Source organism: Bolinopsis microptera, chromosome 3 (assembly GCF_026151205.1).
Source record: "Bolinopsis microptera isolate Bmic1 chromosome 3, MBARI_Bmic_1.0, whole genome shotgun sequence".
In the NCBI taxonomy this organism is placed as follows: Eukaryota; Metazoa; Ctenophora; class Tentaculata; order Lobata; family Bolinopsidae; genus Bolinopsis; species Bolinopsis microptera.
Window position 1 is genome coordinate 18407432 of NC_087074.1, and position 22877 is coordinate 18430308.

The window sequence follows — 22877 nt, forward strand, 5'->3', positions numbered from 1 at the left end:
ATTAGTTACAAGTCTTGAAGTCTCCGTATGGAAAGAATGCAATTTTTGTAATTTTGGTGAAATGTGATTATATAATTTATCTGGTAAGACTTCCGTAAGACTTGAGAATAAGTGTGAAGATGAGGTATGGACTATGGTTGTTATGTGTGGTATGTGCGTTGTTAGTGTGTAATGTTTTAGAGCACTTGCTAACTGTGTCAGCCAATTTACTATATTGAGGTGATACAAACCTCATATTTTCTCCCGTTGGAGTGTGTTTTATGGAAGCGTTCATTTAACGTTTATTACAATGGGTAACTCTTCGAGGTTTAATAAAACGATAAAGATTGGCGTTAAACGTTTAACCAAAATTTAATATAATTATTCGCAAGTTTCAAATTTCAATACTGCCGGAGTTAAAAATACTGATTACTGTGTTACATACATACCTTAACTTATAAAAATCATCTTATTACACAAATTTAATCGGCAATCTGTTCAAATTAAATAATCATAGGCATCATTTAGATTACCTATTCCAAATATTAAAAGTTTTTACAAATTATCTTATTAACTTAATCATTATTGTAAAAAAATCAAAATTTAACCCCATTTATTTCGCATTTTAAAAGATAAATAATTCAAGTTTAATTCGATATTTCAAATATCGAATGTAAAAATCAACTCTGTAGCCTGTCTATCGAATATGATCCTTAACCGAAGTAATTACGCATAGCCAATCATGTTTACCATACTTAATAACGTTTTGTACAGGCTTAAAAGCCCTCATTACTACGAAGATATTTTCGTAGAAATTCAGCTTCCTGTCAACTAGTTGTCATTTGTAGAAGTTCTTTGAGTTGAAGTCGTTAGAGAAGAGGTCCTCCCATACTTCACGCAGAGTGACAAACTGATATTATAGGTTATGAGTAACTTAGTTATATATTTTTACAAATTTTAAATGTATCTATTTCCATAAAACGGTAATGTATAAATAGCGTGAATGTTCAGAATGTTAATAAATTTAACATCTTGAGCATATTTACATAAATATGTAAACAAATCATAATCCCATGACCCCTAATATTCAATTTCTGCATATTATATTACTTACATCGATTATATTACATCGAGGGAAATTTAAACAAATTTAAAATCACTGTATAAGTAAAGATGTTAACCTGAGGTTTAGCTTTGTTGAGGAATATTTTAACACCGTTTAAACAGCCGGTCACACGGTTTGTGTCGAACAACTCCTCGACTAGGTACACCAGCACGAAGTTCAGGGCCATCAGCAAAATGAACGTTATCTGAAATGAACGTTATCTGAAATGAACGTTATCTGAAATGAACGTCATCTAAGATGAATATTTCCAGAGATTAACGCTATAATCGTTTATGTATCTAAAATAAAAGTTATGTGAAATTACCGTTATCTGAAAATGAAAGTTATCTGAAATGAATTGAAAAGAGGAGAGTTAATTTTAGCCCTGGTTACAGTAATACATAATTTTCGTTGATTCTGCGATTCTAAGATAACATGTTTTGATAACCGTGATCTACTGATTACTGGAATTAAAGAAATTTACCGATAAGATTTATTTCTGATTTTACACTTAGTACCAAGCACGTGTGAGCTGGAAATGTTTATGTACGTGGTGATGCAGCTCCACCACCAGTACCCTCCGGTAGCCGGTAGGGATGATAATTTTTAGTTACGTAGTGGACACTGTAATGTAAGAGCAGCTGGGGTGCAAGATTTATAATATAATTACGAGGTTGCAGTGAAATAAGCCGCCTTATCTTCCAGTGGATCTAGGAAAGAATAGCCTGGCACCATTTATCGTAGTTATCACAAATTATAATAATATATCCCTTGCAAAGTAGAGGCAATCATGTTCCGGGAAAAGCTTTGTGTGGAGAAAAGGTTTGTGTGGATACAACATAAACTTTCGAACATACAGGAATTGTAGATATTTGGACGATTTTGTCCACGCAGGAGGCCTAGAAGCAATTTGGCAATAGAGACCATTTTCAAATCATACAAAATGACAGTATTGAATATATATTGGTATATTACTGATAAGTGATAACATACCAACTTATAAGGTATTATACTACGTCATAACATTCTAAAAATGTGACTGATAAATGTGAAGCATGCCGACTCTGATAAGAGTAATACAATATTCTCAACTAGTCTGAGTTCACACTTCACACTTCACACTCCACACTTCAATTTCACACCTCACACTTCACACTCCACACTTCACACTTCACACTTCACACTTTACACTTCACACTTCAATTTCACATCTCACACTTCACACTCCACACTTCACACTTCACACTTCACACTTCACACTTCACACTTCACACTCCACACTTCACACTTCACACCTCACACCTCACACCTCACACCTCACACTCCACACTTCACACTTCACATCTCACACTTCACACTTCACACTTCACACTTCACACTTCACACTTCACACTTCACACTTCACACTTCACACCTCACACTTCACACTTCACACTTCACACTTCACACTCCACACTTCACACCTCACACCTCACACTTCACACTCCACACTTCACACTTCACACTTCACACTCCACACTTCACACTTCACACTTCACACTTCACACTTCACACTCCACACTTCACACTTCACACTCCACACTTCACACTTCACACTTCACACTTCACACTTCACACTTCACACTTTACACTTCAATTTCACATCTCACACTTCACACTCCACATTTCACACTTCACACTTTACACTTCACACTTCACACTTCACAGTTCACACTTCACACCTCACACTTCACATCTCACACTTCACACTTCACACTTCACACTTCACACTTCACACTTCACACTTCACACTTCACACTTTACACTTCAATTTCACATCTCACACTTCACACTCCACATTTCACACTTCACACTTTACACTTCACACTTCACACTCCACACTTCACACTTCACACTTCACACTTCACACCTCACACTTCACATCTCACACTTCACACTCCACACTTCACAATCCAATAACGACTCAACTTCAAAGCAGCCGTTAAGTAACCTTCATAAACATAACACACATTCAGTTCATTCTCAATTTTCAAATATCAGTTCAAACATGAACAATTACATACACGAAAGCACGAATACCCTTTATCTAATCTTAGATTATTCACCAAGTTATTGAGTATTGAGATATATATTTTATAATTACTATTATATTATTATAATTATTATTATATAATTATTATTATATTAGCTAACCTGGACGTCCAGTTGCTGTAGTGAGACCAAGTTCATCATTTTAGTGAGGAATGGAAGAGGTTGAAATACAAACAGTACTGTCATTACGGTACAGAGGAAGAACACGAGCATCAGAGTCCAGTTACGATAGGCCGGCCTGAGGATGATGAGAGTTAGTATCTAGTAAACTGATAAGAGTCTATTATATTATATATTATCGTCTATTAAAGTACACTATTTTCTTTGCTACATCTTTTTCTCAGTTAACAAAGTATCTAGATTAATTTATTTAACTGGATATGAGTACCTCGAGGGGGATTATTTAAAACATAAAAGTGATACGAAAAGTTTGTTTATCAAAACTTTTCGTTCAGCTAGAATAACTTTGCTTTGATTCGTGTGCTTATTGATCATCATAGAAACACTGGTTATTGTGCAACGTTGTATAATGTGTAGTGTATAGTGTGTAGTGTGTAGTTATTATAGGTACATAAAACAAAGCAACAGAAAGTAAATGGCATGTTGTGTGTATGTTGTGTGTATGTTGTGTGTATGTTGTGTGTATGTTGTGTGTATGTTGTGTGTATGTTGTTTGTATGTTGTGTGTATGCTATGTGTACAATTGCACTCACCTCCTAAAAGGATGCCCTTGACACAACACAACTCCATAAATAGCATATTGACTCTGAGAAATAATAAAAACCGCCGTGTTTTCTAGACATTTCCGGGGGTAATTTCCAGAGTCTGCATTCGGATCGTAGAAAGGATACGTCTGAAGCAGCATGAAGACAAAAAACTGAAAACAAGCCTTGTTTGAAAAGGTACTTACTTTCTATGTGGTGCCCCAACTGATAGAATAACTCCGTATAAAGCGTACTGAAATGCAGAGCAAACAAAAAGAGCTGTGTTCTCAAAACATGCTCCCTCTTTAAGATCGTGAGCAGGAACATATGGAACAAAGAACGGTTGTGATTGTATATACACAAATACAGTATACTGAAATAGAGGTTATTAAATGATAACATAGAGGTGATAGAGCATCCACCGATACAGCAAGCTGAAATTGAGGTTTTTTATGAGACCAACTTTACCGATAGCATAGGTAACCCACAAATTATTGATCATAACATAATTAAACAAACATTAATAGCCCGCAAATTTAATAATGTTAGTTTTTTCATCTGCCCATCTGAAACAATTACCTGAAATCCAAATGTTATTATCACGTGAAGAGTCAGCAGGACGAACACTTTGAAATCGATCAGTTGAGCTTTTGGTGTGGAAGGAGCTAGGTTCGGAGCGGGCTGAGAATGTCCCAAAGTCACAGCAATCCCCGAAATAACGAACATGTCAATGTAGAGAAACTGGGAATCCGTCATGTTAGTTCCAATACTGTAATGAAGCAGCTGGGTAATAAACTGAATCATGCTGTACATAGCCATGAAGCGGAACGTCACAGACGCGGTCACAAGAGCGGCTCTTCCTTGTCTCAGTATTTCTATCATGCAGGAGATGGAAGGGTTAGCTGAGGTGAAGGGAGCAGCAATCGAGGCTTCAGCTTCAGAGAGGGAAACTCCAGCATGGGCGGATTTCAGAGCACCACAATCGTTAGCTCCATCACCACACATTGATACTGTGTAGCCAATCTTTTGCAGATCTTCCACTAACTTCTGTTTCTTTCCTGGCTTCATACGAGCGAACACTTTTCCTTTGAGAAGAAGTAACTCATACAATAGTGGGTGAAACTCAGCGACATGATTAAAAGCTGTTTCTGCAATCGCAAACACAAACGGTCTGCTGGTGAGACCAATTATAGTGTTGACAATTTCCATCTGAGAATACTTTGTGGGTAAGATAACTGAGGTTTGTTCCTGAGAGTCGAGCTGGAAAGCAACAGATTGTCCCTCCTTCTTAACAACAATGACGTCATGCAGCCCACCATTTATTGGCACAATCCCACACTTCTTGCTGACAGATATGGCAGTAAAGATGTTGTCTCCAGTCACCATGCAAACTTTAGTGTTTGAGTACATCAGCTCGGAGATACAACCTGTGGTGTCCCCTTTGAGATGATTTTCCATAATCAGAAGTCCTGTGAAGTTCAGATCACATTCAAGTTCAGATCGTCTCATGGTTTGGATGCTATGCCAACTTGTTTCAGAGTCCAAAACTTTCCAACCAAATGCTATGACTCTGTAACCTTCATTGGTATACGAATCTAATTCGGAATGGAAGTTGCCAGGAATTGTACTCTCCAGTGAAAGTGAGTGGATCATCTCTGGTGACCCTTTGCAAAACAATATCATTTCGTCAGTTTGAAGGTTCTTAGTAACCACACACATTCTTTGTAGCTCGGATGTAAATGGAAATGAGCGAATGATTCCAATTTCTTTAGGGTCAGCATCATCTTCTCCATCTCGCTCTGGAGAACTAACAATCGCACTGACAAATGATGCAAGTGGATTTAGTTCGTCACACTCTTCAAAAGTCCAGCCAGTAAATTCGAACATCTCTATGTCTAAGGGATCACCAATATATTCACCATTTATAATGCTTATTTCATGGCAGGTTGCCAAGGCATGAAGAAACATCTCTTGCTTTATCAAATGACCTTCACTGGTGGCACCTAGGAAAATAGAAGAAGAAGGAATAGCACACAAGACACTCAAACCATCTTCAGTAAGTGTACCAGTTTTGTCAAAGCAAATGTATTGGATTTTCCCACAAAAGTTGACACGCTGGGGGTCAATGCAGAATATCTTAGACTTCTTGAGTCTTTGTACCGCATAAACTACACCAATAGTCAGAGCTGCTGGCAAGGCTGGAGGAACCACTACAGTCACTAAGTCCAAACCTAACCTCACTGTTTTGGAAATTGTTGCTCCTAACTTGAGGGAGATGTAAACAGTGTATGTGAACCCTAGAACTGCAAAGAAGGATAGCATCATTATGAAACGTTGGGCATCGGCTTGAAACTCGAATTGAGTTGGCTTGGGACACAATATGGAGCGTATAAGAGAACCTTTGAAAGTGCTAAAACCTGTTCTCATCACGATGGCAACTGCGTTGGTTCCAGATGTAGGTTTACTTTGAAGAACAGTAGTACCAGCAAGCAATGAATACTTTTTGTCCCTTTCAGGATTATAAATCAGGTCTTCAGAGACAGTGACCTTCTCTACATCACCAGATTCATAGATGAACTTAGATATGTATGGAACAGGAGCCTTAGAAACAGGAATGCTTTCTCCAGTCAAAGCACACTCGTTGACAATTGCAGATCCAGAAACAAGAACTGCATCACAGCTGAGAAGGAAACCATCTCTTGGAATGAGAATAACATCACCTGGCACTAAATCAGAAGATTGTAATACAGCATTTTCACCATTTCTGAGAACTTCCACTTCAACTGATGAGGCTGCCATTTTGTTTATCTTATTTTTTTGTTTTCGCTGCTCATAAATTGTGATAGCAATTGATCCCAAAGTTATTATCAGTATAGCAGTAGCATATTGTTCATAATCATCCCACATCCAAAGGACGACAGCAAAGGCTTGAAAAATATAAAATGGCTGCAGTGCCTCTTTGAAGAAAAGAACAATGTATGAAGGAACAGGTACATCAATGACATTAGGTCCATATCTCATTAATTTGTAGTCCAGCACAGAATCTGAAACACCACCGCTCATAGCATGGATGTCTGAATAATGTAAATTCTCTAGCCCGTTTACCAAAGAAATTTCGCCACATTCAAAGATGTATTTTGAGTGCTGGTATTTAAAATATCTAATCCCATCAGAATCTTTTACATTGGCGACCCCGTGAATTTCAGTATCACAAGAAATGATATGAATGTAGGTTGCAGTTCCAAACTTTGATTTCTTTTTCGTGAGGATAACATTGACTTTAGGGTACCAATGCATGACAAGAAGTAAGAATCCACCACTACAGATTGTCAAAATGATAGTAAGTAAAAGCTTTGGAATAGAAGTGCGTAGCCCAGTGACTTTGTATTTAGATGAAGAGTCATCTGAAATTGTTTGTGATTGAACATGATCCATGAGAGGTCTGTCCTCAGATTCTTCAACTGTGATCATAAAGTTACTTCATCGGCTTCATTTTGATGATCATAAGACCTTGTGACAAAATTATGTTAGATAATTCAGCTATGGGCTGACTAATAATTGTATATGTAACATGTAATAAAGTCAAACCCCTTCATACCAGGCCTCTCGGGGGAAACAAAAGTACATGGTATAAAAGACAGGTATAGAGATGTTTACCTGTTCTCAATCCCAAGTATCTGTAGCCTCTCAAAGAACCTATCAAGCATCTCATATATCCCATTAGGGCCTTGTATGCAAGTTTTGTGTTGTATTGTGATGCAATACAGCTCGATATATATTCGAATCACCAACCAAATGCAATATTACATAAGCTATGATAGGTCACATTTCTTGCACAAACAAGCTAATTAACTTAAAGTTTGAGGGGGAATTGTAGAGGCCCAGTATATCGAGAAAAGACAATTCTTTTTGAGAAAAGACAATTTAATTATTTATCACCAATTTGTTATCAAGGTATAGTACCCGGTATAGGCAAGACTTTACCGTCAATCATTTAAAAGAAGTTGTTCATTTTGCAATTTACTATACTCATAGGTAAGAAAACATACATTTTCAGTTGACAATATCACTAGGCATTCAAACTGAAAAATGTGTAAGCTTTGCAGTCACAAATTGAATTCAAACAATATACACATAATGTCACTATGACTCTATATAAAATGATCCCGTCAAAGATATAGTACATACAATTTTTCAAATATTCTAAAAATTGACTACACTAATCAACTAAGTTGCTGACATAGCATACTGTTTAAAGACACCTAACACCATTATTAATCTAGCAGCTGGTAAGAATTCCTTGGGAACAACTTGCACCCCAAGGTTTGACCTCGAACGAACAAAGCCTTTATTTTATCTGGAACACGTCTATAACTAGGTGTTTTTATCAGTCCGTTTTCAGGAAAGAAGAAAAGGTACAATTGCCTGTAGCATGATGAATTAATAACACATTTATAGGAAAGAAAAATTTTTTTTAGGAAAGAAAAATTTTTATTTACCACAAATAATCAATACATAATGTTATATTCATAAATAAATTCAAATTTCAATTTCAAACACATATACAGTACGCCGCGCACACAGCCACAATTTAAAATTGTTCAGAAATTCGTAGGTCAGCTGTAGGCGCCGCGCACAGGATCTATTTAATTGTTAACTTACAATTACATGTCACATTTCTTAATTACTAGAGCCAAAATTTCAGAAGCAAAATAATTTAAAAGATATTTCTGTCGTTCACGCAGTACAGGCCGTGAGCACTGCCATCTAATTAATATAATAATGGAGAGATTCCAAAAAACCGCGCGCTCGTTATTTATTGTGATTAAATTGAGTGCGCGCCACTGTGAACAGCAGTACCGCTCAAGCATGAATTAGTACTGAGCGGTACGCAGTTCTGCGTGAGGCGTAGACATTTGTAGCACACGTTTCATTCAACTAATCCATTAATCCATGTGACATGTACAATGTAATTATATTAAAGCAAAAAGAATATTAATTTTAGTAATAATTGACGTAAACATATGTGTTTAAATAACATCTATTATCTAGCGAGTTACTAATACCGTTCGCGTTTGTTTGTATTCTTGATTATATATCTTTACACTAGCCTATATTATGATGGAGATATACATTATATAATTGCTCCAATATTCAACACTGTTAAACAACAAATACCTACTCGCCCATCGATGAAGCAGTCGCCAAAACAAAGCTCAAAGTTAATATATCTTCGTACTTCGTTTTGGAAACTGTAGAATTCCAATAAATAATTAGTGTTTCAATCGTGTATTCGATGGGCAAGCACTCGCCACTTGAGGCCGAGACAAACGGCACCAGCTCCGCCCCGCAACCGTGAAGTAAGGCGGGGCGGTGGTGTGCGCCGTTTATACGGCCCACAGCACGAGACATTTTGAGCTCCAAGACTTAAGACTATAAAAGTCCCGAATTAAACGTAGCGACTTACCATCGTCAGCCGTCAAAAATTTAGAATTTGTATGTTATAAACTCTACACCTGCTATCAGTCTAACATGTAATTTAGTTTGTTATTGGCTAAATTTTCAACTCGATTAAGCGATGCAGACGGATGAACTAGGCTTCTCCTCCGTCAAAAACACAATGAGAGGGGATTGTGGAAGGACACGAACACTATTCGTTAACTCGTACCCCGGGTACCCCCTAGAACTGTGTCCCATCAGAGAGAGCCCATCACCCGTCAGATCGAAAACAGTGTTTTAGTTTTGATATATGCTGTACCAATTACAATAAATGGTAAGTCAAGGCTGACGTTGGTAGCAAAGTATAAAGTGACACGTCACAACAAAATAACCACTACACACTACACACACTATACGCTATAACTATTGTACACAGTACACAGTATAACTAAAATATAAAATATAAACAAGTTACAAGAGACAAAAGAGTTTACAGAAGAGTTTTACATCGGCTCAGCACCGCCAGGACATTGGCTATACACGTGGGTCAATTAGTTTGATTTGGTATGGCTCGACCGGGAAAGTGGTCGAAATTAGTGCTCTTAATGAGTCATCACTGTCGTCTGAATATTAGAGCGGGAACTTCCCAAGTTTCGGCCGACAACGCGCACAGCATGGGCGCGCAATGCTATGCGCGGTCTCATATTACTGTGTCATTCGGCGGTTGCGCTCAGCGTTACTGGGAATGAGTTGTATGTTGTTTACCTAAATTCAAGCATGGTATTCATAGATAAGCTTGTCAGTCAGTAAGTGCTTAAGTGGGAATAACAGGCAAATGGATATCACTTCATAATCAGAATTCAGTGAAATTTCTGTCACACCACTCAGTTCCATACCGGTTTTGAGCTCTTAGAAGTGACTGTTTAAGTAAATTCTTGACAGATCCGCATGTGGAGGTGAAATTTAACGGGCCAACTTTACGGAATTCGTTCCACAGCCATGCAGATTTATAAATAAATTGATTAGTTGGAGAGGGTGTAATGAACAGATTATCTTTCCTATTTGATATGTTGAATAAGTAGTATAACGAAATTGGTACTCGTGACTTAATGATCTTAAAAAGTTCCATTAAACAACGGTATCTGTACAGGTTCTCTGTAACAAGTAATTCATGTTTTGTGAATAGAGGCTTAGTGGACTCTTTAACATAGAATTCAGATCCTAGACGTTGAGAATTAATTGGTCTTGCTCTAGCACATGTCTTGAATTTGTCTACATAAGCTTCATAGTCTCCAAATAGAATCCTGATACACTTCTTTTGAGTAATAAATAGTGGTTTTAACTGATTATTGGGAATACCTCCCCAGACAGAAATAGCATAACCTAGGTGTGATTCAAAGAGAGAATGATATATTTGTTTATATAGTGATTCTGGTAAGCATTTCTTAATACGGTAGATACGTCCACAAGCACTTCTTAGTTTCTTGTTGAGGGATGATATATGTGGTTTCCAGCTCAATTTATCATCCATGATTACTCCGAGAAACTTTGTCTGACTTACACGTTTAATTATTTTGTTATTAATGGACAAGTTTTGGCTATCTATATCGGCATCTAATTCGTTATTATTACGTTTAGAGGGAGAAAAATACATGTAACAACACTTCTTTACATTAATGTGCAGTAGGTTAACTCCCATATACTTGTTTACGGCCTGTAGTACTTCATTAGCCAATTCATATGCTTTATTTCTCGAATCGGCAGCGACAAATATATTAGTATCGTCTGCAAATAAGACAAATTTACCCTTTTTAGTTATATTGCATATGTCATTGATGTACAGTAGAAAAAGTAGAGGTCCTAATACACTACCCTGAGGGACCCCGAATTCAACCGGTAATTTATCAGATTTGGTATCCAAAACGTTTACAAATTGTTTCCTATTAGACAAATAACTAGAGATAAGATTCAGAGCATTTCCTCTTATGCCATAGTTGTTTAATTTTGTAGTTAGTTTACAGTGGTCTAGAGTGTCAAAGGCTTTTGAGAGATCGATAAAGACCCCTAGGACATGTTGCTTTTTACTAATTAACGATTCTATATGTTCTACAGAGTAGTTCAGTGCATGGCTGGTGGAGTGTCCTTTTCTAAAGCCGAACTGGTTTTCATGTATTATACCCTTGGAAGTAAGGAAACTATAGAGCCGCTTATATATTAACTTTTCTAGAATTTTCCCGAATACAGGTAGAGTTGATACTGGTCTATAGTTTTCTAAAAGCTGTTCATCTTCTTTTTTGTAAATAGGGCTGATTCTCCCAGTTTTTAATTCATCGGGAAAGTGGCCTTCTTGCATGCATTTATTAAAGTATCTAGCTAAGTACGGTGCAGTAATTTGACACGACTTCTTGATCACATGAATAGGTATGTCACTAGATTTCCCGTTTTTTAGTTCGTTTATGATCTCTTTAATCTCAATACAGTCACAATCACAAAGAAAAATACTGGACGTAACTGATGTGGGCAGGTAATCAGTAAATGACGGCAGGGAATTTATTCTTAAGAAGTCACCAGAGTATGCTTCGTTCAAGTTAGCTGCAATAGAGGCAAAGTATTTATTGAACTCATTTGCAATTACACGCCGATTAATCACACGCTCGTTATTTATCACAAAGTTAGGTTTAATCTCACGTCTCTTCTTACCACGCAGTTCATTAATTATCTGCCAAGTTTTCTTACTATCTCCAGCGCATTCTGTAATCTTAACACCATGATACTTACGTTTTGCAGAATTAATAAGGTGGTTTAATAACTTCCGGTGTGCCTTAAATTCTTCATGACGTGTTACTTTATTTGTACAATTAAAACAAAGGGTAAGACAGTCTGCATGGTTGGTTGAAGAGGCGTTGAGGCATTTCTTCTTAACTGCCTTTTTCCACAGGTCATAAAGCTCATGTTTTCTATTTATAGAGGTAATCAGGCCAGATGTAATCCATGGATTATTCTTAGCAGTACGTTTAGAACACTTAGGCTGGCTTAGTTTACATGCACTGTCTAGTTGATGATTAAATACAGTGAAAAAATTACTGAAGTCTTCTGGTGGATCACTAGTTAATTCATTGTCTAGTACTTCCACAAATTTGTCCACATTTTTTGCACAGTAGTCATAGTACTGGAAATAGTTTTGTTCATGAACCTCAGTACTGACTAGGGGTGAGTTGAATATATGGAATACAGCATGATGGTGACTGATGCAGGTACTAATTGTTCCAGAGCAGATAGAGTTTTCTATGTTGTTGGTGAGTATGTTGTCAATACACGATTCGTTACATCCTGGTTTATGATGCGTGGAAGTAGAAATAAGTGGTGATAAACCTAGACCTAGAATAAGGTTTTCAAAGTCTTGAACAAGTTTACTGTTTTCATCATGGAGATTAATGTTAAAGTCACCTAGTATGTAAGCATTCTTTTTTGGGCATGATTCAATAATTTTTCTAAGTTCATTTAGTGCCTCTGAGGAGTCCCCACTAGGAGGACGGTACAGTACTCCTACATGTACAGGTTCATCATGTTGAATAGTAATAAATAGGGTTTCAAGATTTTTGGTTACCCATGATAATTCTTCGTTTACAACTCCATTAAGTTCGTCCTTTAAGTACAATGCTACTCCACTTCCCTTCGCTTTATTGATATGTTTATCCTGGTAGAAACAATTGTACCCCTCAAGATGGTAAACAGTGCTTTCCTCTATTCCAATATTGGTTTCAGCAAGTCCAATAATTTTAAATTTTTCGGCTAATCGGTTTAGTTCCATGCTAAAGGCATCAAAATTTGTTTTATTGCCATCTATGTTCTGGAAAATCATGGAGCAGTTGCTTGCAAAACAAGGTTTGATATGTGTGTTAAAGTCCTTAATTGTATAGGATCTACAGTTTTCCAAAGCATCGGACATCTTTTGGATACATGGGTCACAGTCATTAACTTCAGGATCGGTCATTACTTTAAAAGGATTGTATTTTTTAGATATGGAATGTTTACACTCGTTGCAGTAAAAGTTTTCATTCATATACATTCTAGTGTTCAACAAATTGCATTAGCAGCTGTCGTAACTCAGTTCTCAGCCTATATTATGTTTATTTGTACGTTTTGTTATGTTCATGCGAGTAATGTAAGGTATTTTTGTGAAAATTACAACATTTGCTTTAGCGATTAATTTTTATACTGTTAAAGACTGCAGTGGTATTAAAATGACTCCGGGTTCGAGCTAACCTCATCAATACGCTAGGGAGGGAGCCGTACTAGGATAATTGATACGATGCTCATACGTAGTGCGATTATTAATGCTCACGTCTAGATACTTTAGTGATTAAGATTTACTTAGGACTGTAACCTTGAGATTAGTATTTGTGACATCATTTAATTACTTATACTTGATTCTAAGCCATGAGCCAAACAGCCATTCCTAATGCTAAGGGTTACAAAATAAAGACACTTAAATTGTTGGTTAAAGTAACACATAGAATAAATACGGTAGACACTCTTAGTTACAGAGAGAGTGGACTACAATGAATAGCATATATCAATATCTTTCCTAGCTAATAACTAACTTATAATGAACTTCCTAACTTATAACTTACTTTCCTAACTTAACTAATTTATCTACTAAGGGTTAAGACAGTCACTCATATGAGAGCTGGCAATACACATCGGGATTGTGGTGCTGAACTCTGCCATATTCTTTGCATCAAAAGATATATATAGTCGCGTGGGTGATCATGTGACCCACGTGCTTGAATGATCATGTGACAATGATTTCATGTACTTGAAGCGACTGACAAGGTACGTGATAAATTGATAGTGGTTATATCTTGCAGCTCTCCGCGTCAAAGAGACTGCTCGATCGCCTGTACCAGGGCTGTCAATGTCATTGTCCGTGAGGTAGTTGAGCCGCTTCAGTTGTGATTAGAAGATAAGGATAAGATTCGATTTTGATAGTTACTTAGTAACAGCCGTTACCAGCTGTCACACAATGGTAGAACTATAGGGTGCATTAATAGGGTGCATTTGTAGGGGCTATAGTGAGCGAGAAGCTATACATGTGTGAGGTGATAACCAATTTCAATAAGTATGGTTGAGTGCACTAATGTTCACTTGTCACGCCGTGTTGCATTTTAAAGAGCTTGACGGGCCGCCCCATTGGAAGAGCTCCTATGCGGGCAAGAGATAATGCCTAGATGACACATTGACTATCTTGCGGGTGACCTGACAACTATGGATGAATCCGTGTGGCATGTCATGTAATGTTGATACCGTAATCTTTCAGCAGAGTTCACCAACGTACCCAAGATAAAAGTTAAACTTAGTTATGGTAAATAAGGAATATAAATGAAGGTCCTTAAATCGCCTCGACTCAGGGAATATCATCCATACCATTACACTACAACTGGTGAATAAGAACTAAATGAAATCCACCATGTTCGCCTTGACACAGCGAAACCCATCTATAACATCACCGGTCTGATTTAAAATATCGTCCCGATATAGAAACTACTCATAATTTAAAGTGTAATAATTTAATGGTAACCTTAATCACGGCCCTGTCTAATATACACGCCATATTTCTGATCATTGTTCTGGAAAAGTTTTTAGTTCTTCGCAAATGCCTAGTATAACTATAAGACGGTAACTTTTTCTTTTTAGTTCTTCTGCGATTAGGATATTGTCGTCCATTTAGTGTCGGGAGCTCCAGAAGGAAATCGGGAAAGGTGCTGTCCACAGTCCAGGAAGTGTTCCCAGCACTTATACGTTGTTCAGTGCATTGTCAGTGTTCGAACTTATCTTATCGTCTGACTCTTAGGAACTTTAGGTGTTAGCGTTGCTGTCGCCTCGACAGACTTGAGGAAAATTACTTAACTAATGTAATTAATACCCATTGTTTTACAAGTGAGAAGGCAACAACATCTTTAAACATCTCAACAAATCTAAACAACAAGCGGAGGGTTGATTAAGCGATCTAAGTTAATTTTCCCCGTTAAATTATATGCGTTAAGAGGAATCAAAATAAACGTACGACCGTTGAACTTGAATGTATCAAGTTCAACTATAATCGTACAGGTTTCGAAACAAAACGGGGGAAAAACACAACCACCTAATCAGAATCTTACACTGCTGCTTCGGAACGATACAAGTTTTCAACGGTGGAAGAGAATGGACAGTCTTTTGTCAGAGAAATGCGCAAACAGTGTAAAAGTAAACAGTATTATAGTAGAGGACGTCAACCTGGAGGACATGATAAAGATTGGCTATAAAGATATGCTTGCTAACTACTAATTACTAGGTAACACGACATCTGTCCGACAGCGATATCTGCCCGAAAGCTCTATTTTCTTGTGTTTGAAGTGATATCTCAGATTTAAACCTAGTGTGTTCCTTACAATTTATTATGCTCAAAAGAGGACTTAGATTACTGACGATCTCAGCGAGAAGCTCTCAAAAACAGTTCAGGACTGAATACAATCATAGATTAAGGATTTGTACAGCGAAACGGCCACTTCACAATATAGGAGCAGTTTCACTCTCAGTAGCTTAAAAGCTTCAGTTGTACCTGTATAGTTATGTACCAGTACACACGCCAAGGATAACTACGCAGTAGGTAGTAGCTTACTGAACAGCTACCAAAGATAAGGGGAGGAGCTAAGCAAAAATATTACTGTGTTTAATTTGATAAATAAATTTTGAGAAAAATAACGAGGATCTCGGTCAAAAATAGCTGTGATATTTCAATACCAAATACCTTGACGAAAAGCCCAGAATCGAAGCAAGAAGAAGCGTTGGGGAAGACGATTTAAACATCAGTACTTCCTGTTAAGGTAATTAATCCAACTCGTCAATTGTACAGCAGATATTAGTTACGTCTAGAGAACTTGATATGTTCACTTTTAGTCAAGAGGCGATTTTTCGATCACTTAAAATGGAGTGCAGTTCTTTAAAAATCCGTAATTAATGAAATATGTCAATCTTAAAGTTTTTATAATTATGCTTAGTTGTAGTGCAATTACGGAATGTTCACTAAAAGGTTTCTGTATTTGCGTTCACTAAAACTCATCTGACGTAACTCTGAACGTTATGGATAAATTACTAGTAAGTTAAGTAGCATAAAAACTGTGTGTGATCATGGGCTCATGGCGACCAATCAAAAATCTGCAAACATTTTATTTTCATGAATTTTTGTTTTTGACAATCACTGACGTTCACTAACATTTAATAGCGTTCACTATAGTACAAATTGACTGGAACATGCGTTCAATACATCAACATCCACCGTTAACTGCCACTAAGTAATTATGGACCATTATTCTTATGTCCATTTTAAAGGCTGTAACGTTCTTAGTCCATTGGAACTTTAAAAAAAAAAGCTTAAATAGTTATTTTATAATTCAATCCTTATAGGCTTAACGATTACGGGTGATTAGGGGCAACGTTTCGTTTCATTAAACAAATGTTATATGCTAGACAATATGTTTCTGCGACACCGTTCCTTGTTACTTCTCACTTTTCACTTCATAGCATCACTTCATCAAAATACCTTCATCTTTCAAATCCCATTAAAATCATGTCATCGTTAAAATCCCCACATCGTTAAAATCATCTCATCTTGTAAAATCCCCACATCTTGTAAAATCCCCATTGCTTGTAAAATCATCACATCTTGTAAAATCCCCACTTCTTGTAAAATCCCCATTTCTTGTAAAATCCCCATTTCTTGTAAAATCATCACATCTTGTATCCCCACATCATTAACTGATCTTTAGAGCTCTAAATATACTTCAGCGTCTCAACGTTGACCTTGTCTCGACTCAAGATTTTACTACCATAACCACCACTAAGATTTCAGAGGTGATCAATCTCTGGTCCCTTAAATGGTGCCTGAACTAGTCAGCTGTACAGCAGAGGTGTCATTGTTGACGGACCTGAAGCCCAGTCCCATATATACCTCCATCATATCCCGACCCCACCTTAATTCCCGCCAAGTAATCTATCGTTACTCAAAGCTATCCCGAGCTTTTAAATCCAATATCTCCTCCATCATATCCCGACCCCACCTTAATTCCCGCCAAGTAATCTATCGTTACTCAAAGCTATCCCGAGCTTTTAAATCCAATATATCCTCCATCATATCCCAACCTCACCGTAATTCCCGCCAAGTAATTCATTGTTACTCAAAGCTATCCCGAGCTTTTAAATCCAATATATCCTTCACACTTTACAATTACAAACGCATCTTCATTATGCCAACACTTCTCTCACATTATACTCGCCGAACGGTGTCGCTACTAACATACACATGTACTCTCTTGTAATTTAATTATTAAGTTGTAAAATAGTAGTAGCAACTTAACTAGTTTAACCTATTAAACTGCAATGTATTCATTCATAATAATGTTACTAATCTGTAACTATTGTAAAATGAATAAAATCAAACGTTAGATTTCGAAAATAAACGACCCATTATAGTAAGCCCTTGATAATATGAATTTGTTGTATAGTCTCTGTCAGTTTCACAGCAGTAGTGTTTTAGACTTAAGTATTATGACTAATGGCTATACGGATACCATTACCAGTTTGGTCTGTTCTACGTAGCCGACTTACTTATTAATTTTAAATGAATGCTCATAAATAAACGATCACAACCTTTACGTTTTAACAATCAAAAATACGAGTGATAACCACGAACGTTTATTCAAACTATAACTTACCTATTAGTATTGTCGAAACGAATAAAGAGCGTACGTGTGTCGCGACATTCGACAATCCTGAGTTTGGAACTAGAACGAATTCCATGAATATAGTTCTGACTATCAAAATATAGGCCTGACTGTCAAAATAGAGTATGTGCCTGATTATTGAAATATATACCTGACTGTCTTTATATGTCTCTTGTTAAACGACTCCACCTTAATTTGGAATAAGAAATGTACCGATATGAAATATGTCAATTAACTATAACTATAAGAATCGACACTTCTGGTCCATCTAAAATAACCCAACTCAGCGAATTGGCTTCTATTAACAATCTCTTGTAACGACTTTAGGTATAACTACAAGCAACAAACGCGTGAAAATCAACTACGGTACTAATTCTAAAAGTAATACGAAAAAATGAGCGGCTTTGCTCATCGCCTCGACAAGCAAAGTATCAAGCGACTCTCCCCCTTCACGAGAAAGAGGCTGTATTGGGCTCCATATGTTAAAGACTGCTGTTGATATTAAAATGACTCCGGGTTCGAGCTAACCTCATCAATACGCTAGGGAGGGAGCCGTACTAGGATAATTGATACGATGCTCATACGTAGTGCGATTATTAATGCTCACGTCTAGATACTTTAGTGATTAAGATTTACTTAGGACTGTAACCTTGAGATTAGTATTTGTGACATCATTTAATTACTTATACTTGATTCTAAGCCATGAGCCAAACAGCCATTCCTAATGCTAAGGGTTACAAAATAAAGACACTTAAATTGTTGGTTAAAGTAACACATAGAATAAATACGGTAGACACTCTTAGTTACAGAGAGAGTGGACTACAATGAATAGCATATATCAATATCTTTCCTAACTAATAACTAACTTATAATGAACTTCCTAACTTATAACTTACTTTCCTAACTTAACTAATTTATCTACTAAGGGTTAAGACAGTCACTCATATGAGAGCTGGCAATACACATCGGGATTGTGGTGCTGAACTCTGCCATATTCTTTGCATCAAAAGATATATATAGTCGCGTGGGTGATCATGTGACCCACGTGCTTGAATGATCATGTGACAATGATTTCATGTACTTGAAGCGACTGACAAGGTACGTGATAAATTGATAGTGGTTATATCTTGCAGCTCTCCGCGTCGAAGAGACTGCTCGATCGCCTGTACCAGGGCTGTCAATGTCCGTGAGGTAGTTGAGCCGCTTCAGTTGTGATTAGAAGATAAGGATAAGATTCGATTTTGATAGTTACTTAGTAACAGCCGTTACCAGCTGTCACACAATGGTAGAACTATAGGGTGCATTTATAGGGTGCATTTGTAGGGGCTATAGTGAGCGAGAAGCTATACATGTGTGAGGTGATAACCAATTTCAATAAGTATGGTTGAGTGCACTAATGTTCACTTGTCACGCCGTGTTGCATTTTAAAGAGCTTGACGGGCCGCCCCATTGGAAGAGCTCCTATGCGGGCAAGAGATAATGCCTAGATGACACATTGACTATCTTGCGGGTGACCTGACAACTATGGATGAATCCGTGTGGCATGTCATGTAATGTTGATACCGTAATCTTTCAGCAGAGTTCACCAACGTACCCAAGATAAAAGTTAAACTTAGTTATGGTAAATAAGGAATATAAATGAAGGTCCTTAAATCGCCTCGACTCAGGGAATATCATCCATACCATTACACTACAACTGGTGAATAAGAACTAAATGAAATCCACCATGTTCGCCTTGACACAGCGAAACCCATCTATAACATATACTACGGTGTAAAAATGCGCGGTGCATCTAAAATTTTGGTTTCATTTAAAAATTACTATTGCAGCTGTAATCGTATTTCGTACATTTATATTTTTTCGATCACAAATTTTATAAACAAATTTGCCCAAAATATGTTAGCCTCAATATTTGTAATGTGATGCATATACTTGCTCTATCCAGAGCCCTTGCGCTTGCAGTAGCGCGCGCCCGCCTCACGGCAGTGCGCGCAGAGGCGCGAAAGCACATGGTTAGGTGAATGCATTTACCTTTTGGGTTGTCATGCCGCGCATCGAATAATGGCAATATACATTAAACATTTTTTGCTTTGACATTTTAAATGAGCTAAACAATTTTATATTCTATCAATAATATAATAGTTTACAAGCAATTATTTTTATCGTACGTTTTATGACCCGCCGCGCACGAGTGCGCGGCTCCCTCTGTATCGTAAAAACTTTACTTTCACTATATAGTGAAACGACATTGGGGGTACGGTCACGACGTGATACAAATTATTTTTGCCATTTAATATTCAATATTAACTAGCTTGCTAGTCTATTGCTTGCTTCATTCACGTAAAAAGAAGCTTCCTGTTCAGGAAGCTTGAAAAAAGCATCGCGCAAGGCACGGCACTGGCGTGCAAAATAAGATTCAATAAAACAATCAAAATTAAGTTATCAATTTTATGCCAATTTTGCATATTAATATTCAAAAGAAAAGCAATTCAAAATGCAAAATAATTTGTTGCTTTTGCGTGCACTACAACGCGAACGGCGAGCTGTTTAAGAAGAAAATTGAATGCTTGGGTTTTAGGAGTCGGGATCAAGGAAGGCTTGATGCATCGCGCTACAAAAGGAAGGCCGAATGACAGTATCAATTGAAAGCAATTATATTATGTTATATTGTTATTACGTACTGTATATAATACTGGTTGCTTCTACGCTGTACACTAGATATAGGAAATATTTGCTGTTTATATTTAGTTCAATTAATTGAAATATGTTTTCTGGATGTTAACTATAGGTAGAAAATGGCATGACGAATAATCTAAGTTATCATGAACAATGTTAATATTTATTCGAAATTCGAATAATGATCAAAATACATGATTACATTCTGTACGGATTATTGATTAAGTGTCGATACGTTTGAAAGCCTGTACTATTGAACATTTTCCTCCCTATAAGCGAACGTTTCGTTTCTTTTTTATTTGCATAGAAGTTAGTTATTGATTAGGGCTTCCCTTTTAAATCTAAATCATTTGTTAGTTAATTTATCATTTTGTTTTCGCAATTTACGTACTTGTTTTGAAAAAGATGCCAAAAAATTGTCTTTATGATAACGCTTCCGACATCTTGAACAATCGATGTCACTGTTATAATTTACGGCTTCGCATACATGCCCCTCCACTGGCATGTTCGGGTGACATCTCACAACCGTTATTCTATAGTCTAAACGTTAATGAAACATTTAAATCCGGTGTGTAGGATCTTGGTTTGACTCTACTTGAAAGTGGATCATGATATTTCAGTTTTTGCTGTGCAACTTATCAATTCTTATAAATGCGTAATATAAGATGATTCACTGGTAATAGGACCTTCAGTTCACAGTCTGCATAAATGGTACTTAATCTTTAAATATTTATTTTTCTTTTAACACTATGCTGAAGTAGTGTTAGTTAAATGTTGATTTAGTTCACAATCATTTTTTGCCCAGTGTAGACAGATCAACAATTTCAGAGGATTTAGTTCCACCATGTCAAGGTTTATTTTCACATAGTTCATTATAAGCGCAACTCATTGCAGCAAAAATTAACTTTGTAGCACCTTCCTGAGGCTCAGAATTTTAACTTGAAAATGCAATTTTGAACATGGAAAAGTTAGTTTTTGATCATAACTTTGTGCACAAATTTGTGCTAGTTGTAATTTATTGTGCTGTTCTGAATTTTTCCTGCTAACCATTTTCAAATCTTATAATATAAAATTTAGCATCAGCACAAGAAGATCAACAAAGATCTAATTCTTATGAAATTGAACAGCTTGCAGTGGGTGTTCTAACTTCTAATCATTGTTACCGCTATTTTACTTTGTCCGCCTCATTCAATTTTTTGTTTGTCTGAGTATAAAGACATGAGAAAGGCTAACTTAATCTCAGCAAGGCCATTTAACCCTACAGTCTAAATGAGGATCATTGTTAATATGACGATTTGTTTGACCACATGAAACTGCTTATATTAATACAAATTGTGGCAATTTTTACTCTCCTAGACTGACAACTTTTCATTCTGTTACAAATCAATAATTTACAGTTTGCAACATGAATTTGGATTTCGATTCTAATATTGTATTGAACAAAATAAAATCAGCCCTTAAACGGAAACATTAGTTTTGAAATGGGGAAATTTGTTACAGATGCATCCTTTGGGCTTGAATTTTGGCATCAGTTTAATTAAGTCTTGCTACAAGGACCATGATTTGTGTTATTGACAGATCTGTTTTTAAAATTATGATGTTGAGGTGCTTCATCTGTGCTGCTCCTACTCTTGCAAGGTTATAATAATTTTTGGGACTTGGTTGAAGGAGGGGATTACAATCTAGGCATTGAGTTTTACATTTACTAAATCTTGATGTGTAATAAATAAGTTAGGAGGATTAAGGTAAATCTGATTAAGGGACTTAAATAATCTGTGATTGATCAAATTAAATTTGACAAAATAGATTTCTTATTTATCTTGGATCTTGTCCGAAGAAATCTAGGTTAGGTAATGAACAAGTTCTTACAAAATTAAAAAAGGAATTGCACAGAAGCGGCACAATCACTGTGAAAAGTGGTTCAGGAACCTTTTTGATGATAATAAAAACAAAAAATCTAAGAAGACACATTTAGCATTTTGAAGAAATCAATCGTTTTTATAATTTATTGGGTTTGTAGCATTTAAGTCGTTTATTTAGGTGAGCATGCGCACATTTGTTTATCAGCAAACTAAATCACAGTGCTTAGCAGGAAATAAACTTGGTCAGATTCGTTGTAAA

At 36.6% G+C, this 22877-nt stretch overlaps 1 protein-coding gene across 3 annotated transcripts; it reads right to left on the reverse strand.

The window, feature by feature from the left end:
• Positions 1-443: 443 nt before the first annotated feature.
• LOC134813600 (polyamine-transporting ATPase 13A3-like) lies at positions 444-8272 on the reverse strand. 3 transcript variants are annotated; one of them, XR_010160037.1, is made up of 5 exons: positions 4459-7391; positions 3889-4252; positions 3278-3413; positions 1161-1289; positions 444-889 (listed from the first exon to the last, which is right to left on the reverse strand). XR_010160037.1 is itself a non-coding variant. In XM_063821465.1 (5 exons), exons 1-5 carry the CDS (start codon positions 7348-7350, stop codon positions 818-820), a joined length of 3396 nt encoding a protein of 1131 aa, XP_063677535.1. In that variant the 5' UTR covers positions 7351-8272; the 3' UTR covers positions 444-817. The 3 variants fall into 3 exon arrangements, 2 of the variants coding, with proteins under 2 accessions (XP_063677535.1, XP_063677534.1); XM_063821465.1 differs by having other exon boundaries at positions 4086-4252; positions 4459-8272; XM_063821464.1 differs by having other exon boundaries at positions 3889-4052; positions 4459-8214.
• Between the last annotated feature and the right edge of the window lie 14605 nt (positions 8273-22877).

What these genes read in the sequence shown, in the direction of transcription:
- LOC134813600 (XM_063821465.1), bottom strand. Translation starts at nt 7,350, where the DNA reads ATGATCACAGTTGAAGAATCTGAGGACAGACCTCTCATGGATCATGTT. An exon ending in GTTGGGGCACCACATAGAAA is followed by an intron (nt 3,414 to 4,085) that starts GTAAGTACCTTT and finishes CATCATCCTCAG; the next exon opens with GCCGGCCTATCGTAACTGGA. An exon ending in TCAACAAAGCTAAACCTCAG is followed by an intron (nt 890 to 1,160) that starts GTTAACATCTTT and finishes CTATAATATCAG; the next exon opens with TTTGTCACTCTGCGTGAAGT.